Source organism: Saccostrea cucullata, unplaced genomic scaffold (assembly GCF_032062105.1).
Source record: "Saccostrea cucullata isolate Sc308-1 unplaced genomic scaffold, CSIRO_AGI_Scuc_v1 ctg449, whole genome shotgun sequence".
Taxonomy (NCBI): Eukaryota; Metazoa; Mollusca; class Bivalvia; order Ostreida; family Ostreidae; genus Saccostrea; species Saccostrea cuccullata.
In genome coordinates, this window is record NW_026921590.1 from 170,937 (window position 1) to 183,344 (window position 12,408).

The 12,408-nt window shown below is 33.8% G+C and overlaps 1 protein-coding gene across 1 annotated transcript; it reads left to right on the plus strand.

The window, feature by feature from the left end:
* Window positions 1–3,855: 3,855 nt before the first annotated feature.
* Window positions 3,856–9,356, plus strand: LOC134260403 (E3 ubiquitin-protein ligase Praja-2-like). The gene is made up of 7 exons (XM_062742962.1): window positions 3,856–4,492; window positions 4,805–5,487; window positions 5,913–6,148; window positions 6,426–6,543; window positions 8,115–8,235; window positions 8,643–8,758; window positions 9,009–9,356. Exons 1-7 carry the CDS (start codon window positions 3,856–3,858, stop codon window positions 9,060–9,062), a joined length of 1,965 nt encoding a protein of 654 aa, XP_062598946.1. The 3' UTR covers window positions 9,063–9,356.
* The last annotated feature ends 3,052 nt before the right edge of the window (window positions 9,357–12,408 follow it).

The window sequence follows — 12,408 nt, forward strand, 5'->3', positions numbered from 1 at the left end:
AGACGCAAGCTAGTATATGGGCCTACCTCTTAAACATTTGTTAATTTCGAATTCTCTTAATCAAATTTCCATACACAAAATGTGAAATACATATACTTGCATTGAGCTTTTACACTAAGACTAGAGCTTTTGTTTTAAAACTTTTAATTATAGAAAAAAAGATATTTGTAAATTGTTTACAGTGTTATATAGGTCTTACAGTTCAGGCCCAGGGATCATGAAGCATCTTAAGCATAAGACATTTTTCTGTTGTACTAAAAATAAATGTTGTGGAAGTCAAACAAGCCAAAATCAAACTGTTTCCCAATATTGTCTAACAAAAGAGTTGTTATTTGCAAAATTAGAGAATTATTCAATAAATAATAAATATTTTACAGAAGATTGGAATTTTGACGTAAGTCTAAGTTTGTTTCATGATCCCGGGGCCAGGTGTTTGTATAAATTTGGATTTTGAATGCATTTCACAATTTATTAGCTAGTAGAACAAGGCGACTACATGAGATTTAAATACATAATAACAAAACAATACTTAATAATAATGATGATAAGAAAATGAAAAAAAGAGGGAAATACATCATGTATTAAATTTAATGCGTTTTTAGTGTTGAGGATTGATTCCATCCTGAAAATTATACGCATATTTTCGCCCCGGCTTTGATTGGAAGTCATGATGCAATACGCATGTTCCCCCGAGTTGCAAATAACGTGCGTAAATACAACCCCTCAAGTTTTCCGGTTAAACAATTTTATTTATGAAAACTTTCTTTCTGCATACCATAACTTTCACGCTGACTTATTCTGATTGACTTTTAGCAGTTTAGTAATACATTATAAATTATTCCTTTCATTCGGTATTGTATTTTTCCTAGGGCATTACATATAATCACATCAGAGTTCAGACTGAAATTTAATTATAAAACATGTATGAGGTTTACGTACAATAGCATGCACTTTGTTTTAATCTACTTGATACGTAAAGACTTGAAGTCATTCGCAGAGAATTAAGCGGGAAACAACGCAACGTTGTCTTTGTGACGTAACTGACGTCATAATCAAATGTGCACAAAATAGGCGCTCGAATCGTCGAAATTGTGTACCAAAATTGATGACAAAAGCAAACCCGCGACCTACCTTAATTAAGTTCTTAAACAGGGGAGTATGTGCTGACTTCAAAGCACTGAATATTTTCATAAGTAACGACGCCATATGTACGTAATGACGTCACAAACATGAGGGATGCATTATATATAACAAGGGGGAAATCTGGTAAAGAAAAGAATGGTCAAAGCTTCTCAGGTGAGCGATGAAAGATTATATGTCCTCGATTTTTTGTGGAAATGCGAACTTCAGAGTCAAATCTAATGTCAATCTCACTCTCCCCACCCACACTCCCTCTTTCCCCAGTCTCTCACTCCATCTCCCACTTGCTCTCTCCCCTCTCTTACAATGTAAATAGTTCTTATCCACTACAAAGAGAAAATTCTTATCGTTATATTAAAAGAAATTATAAATTGTTTATTCTTGATCTTTTTACTTTAAAATGTATTTAGCATAATTCTTAATTTATACAAAAAATAAATGTAATTTAAGATTACAAGGGCGATAACTTCATAACAAGAAAATAATTTCTCCGACTACTCGATTATATCACTGCGTCGATCAATTTATAATAGTTTTTATATTTAATTGAATACTATTTGTTTGACCCTTAAGAAAAGTAAATGTGCCGCTTGTGCTCTAAATTATCCATATACAGGTACGAGGTCTATAAAAATATTTACTTCACCAAGTATGTTAATATACATGTAGGTTTAACATTCACTATCCCTTTCCAGTGTATGCATTGAGTTTACTGAAATTAATTCTATTCCTGTTCAAGCATCGTTGTTGCATTTTAAATGTTATTCATAAAATTATTTATATGATATGACTCCTTCATTGTTTTACCTGGTATGTCTCATTTCATAAAAACCTACATGTAACCTTTATTTGTTGCATAGTTCTACTCTACTAGCCATAGATTTCCACGTTTTTGAATGGACAGTGTTAAATGATTGACCGTTAGGCCATTCTCGTAATCTGAGCAACTGTTCACCCCATAACAGGCCCTGATCATGCTTCGGGGGAAAGTTTCGAACATTTGATTAAGCAATACGGTCATCTAATCAAAAAGCTTTCCAAAATGTGGATATGGATAATTGTTACAAGCATAGGCGTCGGAACAAGGGGGAGGGTTATAGCAAAAATAGGCATTATATAGGCATTGAAAAGTGGAATTTAACTTTTTTGTTGCCTTAGCCCCCCCCCCCTCCTCCACACACACACACACACACCCTCACACACACACACACACGTTCGATTAGCCCCCTCCGCCCTTTGAATTTGCTTCCGATGCCCATGACAAGGTTACCGGTGTCGCACAAAGCAGACTCCTAAACCTATGTAACATAATAAAGAGTTTGTAGAAATCGAAAAAAAACATTGGATACCAAAACAGTGCATTGTTTCAATGGACTTTTAAATCTTACAATAGGCAATTACTTCACCATTGAGTAGTGAGGGATATTTTAATGCCCCCATAATCATATTCGGGGGTATATAGTTTTGCCTCTAGCTTTCTGACCGTCCTTCTACTTATCAGGCACCTAGCAACAGGGGGGGGGGGGGGGGGCAGGGGGACCTGCCCCCATTTTTTCCCAACATTACTTTAACTATTATAGAAATGTTCAGTGAAAGGCTGGTTGCCCCCCCCCCCCCCATCTACTACAGGAAATTGATATGAGGGAAATGTAGTGCTGAATACCATAAAATTGCTGCTGAAAGAACTTAAATTGGCATTGGAAAAGTAGGCCTCTAACACCCCCCCCCCCCTCCCCGAAATAGGATTTTTGAGTTTGGGCAATTTTCCTTTTTTTTCCTTTTTTTTTTTTTTTTTTTTTTTGGCTTGTCAACTTTTTCAAGCAAGTAAAAAAATCTCTGGCCCCCCCCCCCCCCCCCTCCCCACTTTCAAAACGATGTTACATTGATTATGAAAGCTAAAAGCTAATAAATCATCCAAAACATATCAAAAAATACAAATGTATTGTCTTTCATCGGAGAAAATTGTTATTTATAAATTGCCAAACTTTGAAGCAAGCACTTATGTGGCAATGCATTTTCTATTTTTATTTTATTTTTTGTAATATTGGGTCCTTGGAGACGTTCGCGTATAAATGTGTAAATTGGACAGCAAAATACTTTAGGATTAATCATATTTAATTAAACCATATTGTAACTAACTAAAATTCAATGGCATTAAAAACCACCCTTTTAATTCCTATGGTCTGCTAAACGGGCAACTTATTATTTCGTTATAATGAGATAATTAACTCGTTATCTCTATAATTCATTAAAATTACAACTAACAGTAACGGAAGTAACTGCAGATCTGTAGCTTCATGGTTTTATATATATATATATATATATATATATCTTCAAAGACAAATATATATAAAGCCATAACTCTACAGATCTGTACAGAGCTCTATATAACAGGAGAGAGTTACAATGTAGATATAAGTCGGGTTCGACATTCTGTAGGATCGTCAACAAGAAGACGAAGAAGAACTGTGGTCAGTGTGGAACATAAAACCGTAAGTAGGGGGGCCTAACAAGTATTTTGAATGTTAAAACATTAATGTTTTGGTAAAGGGAGGGTTTTTGTCGAAAGAATGCTATATCACTGAAAGATTGGTATGCTTTCGTATTTTTTGATAGGGCCAGGCCTACTTTTTTGCTAAATGTGACTCAGGATTTGTATTTTATTTTAATGATTTGTTTCATGAATGGATAAATTTATCCTTACTGTTGACAGATATGGATGAAAATAAAGAAGAAAACCATTCAAAACACGAACAAAGTCCTCACAGAATTTTTGAAAATGCTCAAAAAGTGAAGAAAAAAGATGCTAAAAAACTCGTATCTGATTCTGATTCATGTGAATGTCAGTTTGATGGAAAACACATAAAAGCAGAACTTAAGCGAAAACCAAGGAGTGGATCTAACCAATCAAAATGTAGCTTTAATTCCAATGTAAAGTCTGGCAGAACTCTTACAGTTCCATGTTCATCATCAGAAGCATGCGAATATGACAAAGAAAACGGGGAAGATGAAGATGAAGGGGAGACAACCCAAACAGAGTATCCAGAGTTATCTTCCTTACTTCATGACTTGTGTAGTGCTAAATATAGTAACAATTTAAATGAAAACAAAATAAAATCTTCAGCCATACAGCCAAAGAACCGCAGAGATTCAAAAACACAGAGACCTAATCTTAGGTCAGCAGAATCTAACGAACCGCAGAGTTCAGAGGCGGGTACCATTCAGGAACAGGGTACCAGCCAGACATGTGATTTTATTTCAGGGCTGCATTATGCCATTCCATTTCTGTCTGATAAACTGAAATCTAGCTTGTTTAGCAGACTGAGATGTCAATCAGAGCCAAAAGAAATAGGTATGACATCATATACCAGTAATATGCCTAGTCATTGTGAAGACAGAGGAATTTTTTTTAGTTTTAAATCTAATGTTTTGAGATAAGATTTTTTTTTTTTCATATTCAAATTCTTTTATCAGACATGGGGTAAGATTAGATTCCTTGTTCACCATACTGAGATACACACTGAGTCACTGTGATGTAAAAATGTAAAATGATGTACATGTACTACACAACTTTACCTTCGAACACATGTTGAAAAAGAAACATTTTCGTATGTTTTAAAACCTCTACATCTTATATAAACATTTTCTGTAATTATACTGATAGGTGCCACAAAGAGTAGCAAGGATCAGGAAACTGACCACTGTGACTATGACAGCAGTGATAGTGGAAGTTTTGTTTTGGAGGAAAATCCTGGTCTTGACAACAAACATCTACCTTTATGTTGCCAAGACTACCACGAGGATGGTGCATGTTGCCATGAGGACAGTGGTGCATGTTGCCATGACAATGAATCACAAACAGTTTGTTCTGGAGGATTGACTGAAGTAAACAATGAGTCACAATCATGGAGCAGAATATCCCCTGCCAGATTTAAGGAAAATACGGGTTATAGTCATTTTCATCATGGCTGCTGCAATTACCATAGCAACCATTGTGAAAAAAGAAAACAAGACCAAGAATTTGGAGACAATCACCATGATCATGATACAGGCATGATTCAATCAGATTATCATGATAGTGGTTCACAATGTTGTAGTTGTGAACAAAATGGAGAAATGTACGATAATTGTCATATTGACAATTCTAATGATCAGGCTAGAGCAGGCGTTTCTGAGGACCACCACTCTGAGGACATTGAGGACAGTTACAGCGGGGTTCTGTCTGAGGACAGTATATTTGGGACCATCACGTCTGAGGAGGAGCAGGTTGAGGAGTCTGTCAGTAGGATCGCCGAGGACGTGGAAAAGATTGACCTACTCGGTCACTTCCTGGAGGAACGAGATGAGGTTTGTCATGTTTGTGTGAAGGAATTCATGCTTAGGATATCATTGTTAGAGAGAAATTTAATCAATGTGATTGGAAAACTTTTCATAAATTTGGCAAAAATTATAAAAGTTTTATACACTACATGATTTGTATGTACCAATTAAGGTATCATTGTCTTTACCATGTTTACATACCATGTACATATTCATAAGGAATTTGCAAGGCAATATTTATTTAATTAGCATTCAAAATATCATCACCTAATTTGTAGATATTTTAAAGTTGGAATAAAATCTAATATGAATACAAGAAAGAAAATACATATTGTTTTGAAAATTTGTGTATGAATCAATTTTTTTTTTTACAAGTGTTTGGTAAGGAGCGTTTCTTGATCATATCAATCATACTTTAGATTGTCAATAATTTCGTTTATTTTGTTATACAGACGTCCAGTGAAGGTTCTGAGATGGTTCCTGACCTATTTTCTAGCCTCAGTTCTGACAGTTGTCAAGCAGACGACGAGTTTGAGTGTGACTGCGGGCACTGTGTGGGATCAGGCCCTGGTCACCATGACAACGACCTTGACCTTGACTGGCAGGTGGCAAGGAGACTGGAGAGTTCTACTAGGGGAGTTAATTCTCATACACAAAATAGGGATCCTGAAGAACTTTCCAGTGAAAGGTATGTCAGTGATGGATGGCATATTCAGCCATATTGCTTGCCATTATTAATGAACAGATTGTGTTTGGAAAAAATAACTTTTATGTACATGAGAGTGGTTTGTTATACTTGAGTTGCTTGTACAGCTATTGTATCTTAAAATGAAAATGATATTTATGTGTTTTTAGGTACTTAAAAGCTAATGACATTTCATAATCAATTATTCACATGTATTCATCCTCAACATTACTTTCAAGGTGTTGGATTAATTCACTGTGATTGTTTTGTAAAATTTCAGAACACCCCTGGGAGCCTCAGTGACCTCTGACCCTGAGGATGATGATATAGAGGAGGGAGTCTATAGGTTCAGTCTTCTGCCTCCATTAAACTCAGAACAGCTAGAGGCCATGTTTGAGGTAGCAGAGAAGTCTAATGTCTCTTCTAATAACTTTTAATTATTCAGAAACAACTAATGATGATAATTTAAAAATCCTTTGACCCTAATTTTCTACTTTTAAATTCCTGACTTGTGCTCATCCATAGTTCTAAAGGGAGAAGTGCAGCATATAGACAAAATCATATTTTTTTAAGAATCACTATGCATATCTGATTCATGTTTTCTTAGTTTTTTGGGGGTACAAATCTAGTTACTTCCCTTATTTTAAATATAAAGATCAATTTCATGAAAGGATACACCAAAGGTTTCCAAAGGGCAAAATCTAATTTGCTTGTAATTCTTTCATTAACAAAGATAACACATTAAAAGTATATGTCATTTGAAAGCTTGTTAAATTTACTATTTAATGATCCTAATTTAAATTTTCAATTTTATCTTATTAAAGAGTTTATTTAATGTTAATATTAGTGCATTTATATTTTATAAATCAATTTTTTTGTATTCCACCTCTCAAAGTCAAAATTTTGTCTCAATGTAGATTAAAGATTGAACTTTAAAACTATCTCAGATTTTTGATAAATCTTCCTATTCAAAAGTTATATCCATTTGTCTTTCAATGTTACCAATTTATCATTTCCACCAATAATCCGAGAACTGAGCAAGATATCAAAACTTTGAGATACAGTTTTGTGAATACACATTTGAGACACATTCTGGCCAGTTTTCAGAGAAATCAGTCAATAAACAAGGGAGCTGAATCCTTTGAAATAATACCACCAACTGTCTGATCTCTCTTTACAGTAGAGGGTAAAAACCCATTACACAACAAATTCTACCAAAGCTAGAAATAGATGACACCTTGGAGATTCAGTTTTGGATACCTGTCATTTATCCATATTTCCTATGCATATTCACAAGAATGGGAGCCTCAGGGTCTTTTCTCTATTTAGGTGCTTTTAATTAAGTACAATAGGATCGAAATCTGAATCAGAAAGATTTCCCTGCAAAATGGCAAGAGCTAAGCTCCACCTCCTATTTCATGGTCATTAGTGACCTGTTAGATCTCCTTCCCTAAATCTAGAGCCCCTGTAGTTTAATTACTGATAACCTCTGTGTGGCTAGTGAAGAATTCCCCAAGTGGTCACAGTGATTTATTGCTCCTTTCAGAAGCAGGCAGTTACAGACCAAATCAGAAACTTCAATAACGGCACATTCACATGTGTTAGTGTTTATGTTTGATTATTGTTAAATAAATAGAAAAACCATTTAATAATCAGCAAGAATTTTTCATGCATTATAAAGCAGTGATCAGCATTGTTTTAATTCTTAGCCAAAAATCTCAAAATTGACAAAAATTTTGAAAAAAGCCTTTGGTGTATCCTTAAGCTTTTCTTACAATATATCAAGACATATACATGTATAAATTTCTGCAAAATTTGCAGTCAAGATATGGTTTACATAAAACTTTAGAGTGATATTTTTAGTCAATACATGTACATGTATCTCCTATTTACATGTATGTTCATAAGTGGAGTGGGGTTTTTATGTACTGTGTCACTTTCTGACATTATTGAATTCTTTTTATTACAGAGAATGATAGCCCAGCTACAAGATATTAACCTTGGAGGTGGAACAGAACAAGCCCCGCCCCCTGCATCTACATCGACCATTGAAAGCCTTCCTTACAACACAGTCAATGCCCACCAAATTGGTATGGCCAATAAATACACAACAATATACGTAGTTAGATTAATTTTTAGTCGTATGTTATAGTAAGATATGTTGAATTGAATCAATTAGTAAAAAAATGCTCAAGAATGTGTATATTAATTATCTTTTATGTAAAATGTATTACAATTCCATATTCTGTCCAAAAGATTTGACAATCCTTCTCTTCAGGAATATATTGATAATATACAGCTGTATTTTACTGTAGACATACTTACATGTATTTCCACAGGGTCATAATTCCGTGGAATCTCAATTGGAAAATTATATGGATTTCTTAGACTGTCACTTTATTGTTTACATTTATATTTAATACGCTTTGAAAAAGTGCTTCTACAGTACAGTGTAAGCATTATACATGTTTTATGATGGATTTATTTATTTTTACAGATGACCTTGCCCCTTGCTCCATTTGTTTGTCCTCCTTTGTTGTCATGGATACCACTTCCCATCTGTCCTGCAATCACTTGTTTCATCTTCACTGCATTAAAGCCTGGCTTACAAAGGTAGAGGGCATTATCTTAAAATGCAGAAAGCGTTTTGTATAATTTTGACATGGATTCAAGTTAGTTTGTTTGAGCTATCATTGAAATTCAAAAAAAAAAAAGAATTTTCTCAAGATCAAATTTGAATTTAACTGATGTTTGCCACAGACCTAAAATGATGGTTGTATTTGGGGAACAGACCAAATTCAATGAACAGGTAAATGACTGTATTAATTCAAATCAATAATTAATTACACAACTTCTATTGTAGTCTGCAACATGTCCTGTCTGTCGCTATCGTGTGGAGTCACCAACAGCTCCATAGAAACAGAGCATGCTCAGTCAACAGGAAATGATGTCATAAGTTCCTTACCTTAATTGTGATGTATAGAGGTCAGCAAAAACTAAGAAAATGTGACACAACGAGGGACAGCATAATAATATTATTTTAATATTATTTAAATATCTACAGCAAAATACATTGTATGTTTGGTTTATGTTCAACATTTTTTTTAATTATGAATTAATTTATTAAGGCTAATCTTGAAGTAATATAACATTTACTGCTTTTGCAATATTCATACCAAGATTTCTAAAGCTTATTTATATGATTCATGTCATATTTCAGGGCTCTCGATTCTCTAAAATTGGGGCCGTTCAACGGCCCCGTTCCCAATTCAAAAAAGGTACCTTTTTTCCCAAAAGAAAGGTGTAAATTTCCCAATTTCCATCCAGAGTAAAATATTAATTAAAAAATAAAAGTCCATCAAACCTAATCGCAAAAAAAAATCCCCAACAAAACACATTTGCAAATGAAAGTGAAACTGTACTACTATTTTATTAGTTCGCACCAAATGCATTCTTAAACTGGTTCGGGGAACCAGATTATTGTTTTTACAAAAATGTATACAACTACATGTATGAGTGCAGAGTATATCGTTATGTAGTTTCGACAAAAACCAGCATTTTGGTTTCAAAAATAGACATTTCATTTAAACATTAGTAAGCTGCACCTAGAAACATACCCGCGCTTCGGCATGTTCAGTCTCGCGCTGTATTGGTAAGCAAAGTTGCCCATGTGATCGAGGAAATTCGGGACTATGTGACTAGCGACTGTCACGCAGTAAGACATATAACCGCAATATCAACACTCAAAGATAGTAATGACAAAGGTAATGTACTTTCTTAAATTAGCCTACGTACCCATGTTTGTTCTGTTTAACTGTTTATTCAAACCAGAGTTAGCATTGATGATAAAATGCTAGAAAAGCAAAATTTGAGGATTTTTTTTAATGAATTTGTGTTATCCAACTTTTCCCAAAATGACGATAATTTTCCCAATTTGAACGGCCCCGGCCCCAGTCCCAAAAAGTGGTGTGAGAGCCCTGTATTTGCATTTTGTTTCTTTTCTTTTTTAAGTAGCAAGTCTTGATACTTTAAGAAGTATACTAGGCTAAGCATTTCTGAGACTCAGAGAGTATTAATTTAATTGTTATTTGTTATTTAGAGAATCATCTTTATGGAATGATATTTCTCTATTTATTTCAATTGATGTGATGTGTATGTGTTTTCTTTTTGGCTGGGAACAGGTTAAGGTGCAATATTTATCTACAAAGAATCTACTAGCTTTATGTACTTAATGCACGTACATACAACTGGGTAATCATTAATGACTTTTTTCTTTCATTTATATATATTACATTGTAGAGGCCAAAATATAATGGAGTATGCATGAACATGTAGCTTTCATTATACAGGTAGAAACATCTTCATTCTTTAGAATGCATGTATTTATGCACTGTAGTTTACACTGTAAGGGTACATTGTCAATTGTAAATCATATTAATTTTTACCGCCTTTGATGCAATCATTTAAGAAATAAACAACGTTATTCAGTGAACATGGCATTATGAATAGCAATAGCTCTGCTGGCATATTTTCTATGATGCGCGCTTTTATTACTTATATTTGCATTCTTTGATTTATTCAAAAATATCGGAGGAAATCCTGACTTACATAAGGACGCGGCTTCTAGTCTTTAGTAATGAAAAACATACAGCTTTAAAATCAGTACACCTGATCAATGATACTTTTATCTAATAAATCACAAACAATTATAAAGTATTTCCCTCTCAAACACAGTTATCTGGATACAAGCAGCGCCGTCAACACATTCTCTTAATTTTTGTTTTTATGCAGTTGTGACGTCATCAATCAACATTATTGAAACCCTAGAACTAACAAAAATCAACAATTTTTAAACACTATGATGATCATGCTTTTATAATGATTATTACTCCAGAATGCTTTTCTATTTTTTTTTAGTTCTTCTATTTATTTTTAATAGCTGAAATTATTCTTGAAGTCGATATACTAGTTTTACTAGTTTTCTGAATGTTATTACCCAAGTGTGAAGAGTTATCGTTTTTTTGCAAAAATATACCAAAAATATGGAGAGAGAAAAAAAATTAAGAATAGGACAGTTTTCTACAATTTTTAAAAAGTTTTATTATACAATTAAATACATTGACCAAAATTAAATTTTTAAAGATATAAATCAGCAATTTTAATTATTCTGAATTTCTTTTTTCTCAAAGAATATTATTAAAAACTTATTTTTATTCCTTTTACGAAATGTTTCATAAAAAAATACTTCTAGACACACTATATAAATGTAGTAGAGATTGTTCTTCAGGAATTAGATAGAGCAACTGCACTCATAGCAGAAGCAGTAAGTTGCATCTATAGTCCTATGAACGCAGTTGATGACTACATGTTCATAGTGGGAGAGAGCAATGGATTACAGCGAATTACGGAATAGCAGTTAAATTTTCAATTGCTTGCTGGATAACTCAATAGGGTATTTAATTTGGTCTAACAAGTATCATATTAGGTTTGAATCTAGGTCACAAGGTTACTCAGGTGTATCAATAGATTTTACAGGTAAAAGTGAGTTGATTTCAATGTTGTATGAAGCCTCATGTATGGGCCAAAGTGTTATGCAGTAAATACATGCAATATTTTTCTTTAATTGCAAATATTTTTCAGTAGAATTGTATTCTAGCTCTTCAGTAATGCGTACATCTTCTGCATACTATCCTTTCTAATTCCTTCCAAGTCTTGTCACTTCCACCATAAAAACCCCTTGTAATCTATGAAAATCAAAAGCCTGAAAGGCTTCAATGGCGTTGAACAAGAAAAACAATTTCAAAAGATCTGCAGATAGGTCAAGTGAGTGACTCCGGTAACATAATAATGAAATTTTTAAAAAAAGTCTTTACACAAATACAGTATAGGGCCTGATAGCCTTGTGTCCTGGTCCGAATGAGTCAGGGTTCGAATTGACCAGACATCGTCAGAAATGTCCATCCTCTATCATGTCTATATCAATCTAATTTCTTTTCAGTCAATCGAAGACATATGAAGGGTTTCGTAAATTATTTTAATTAATTGCCATTGTCAGAGTGTTGTTCTGTTGTATAGTGATTGCATCTTAACTACAACCATGACTCTAATGTTACAAGTACGATCGACTTACAATAAGGGCGCGGTAAACAAATGGAGGAAATGGATAAATACAGTAATACTGGCATTACTGGTCAATATCATAGGTTGTTCGGCTAAAATTGGATTGAAGATCGTAAAAGTAAGGCTAAGATTAAGAAATTCAA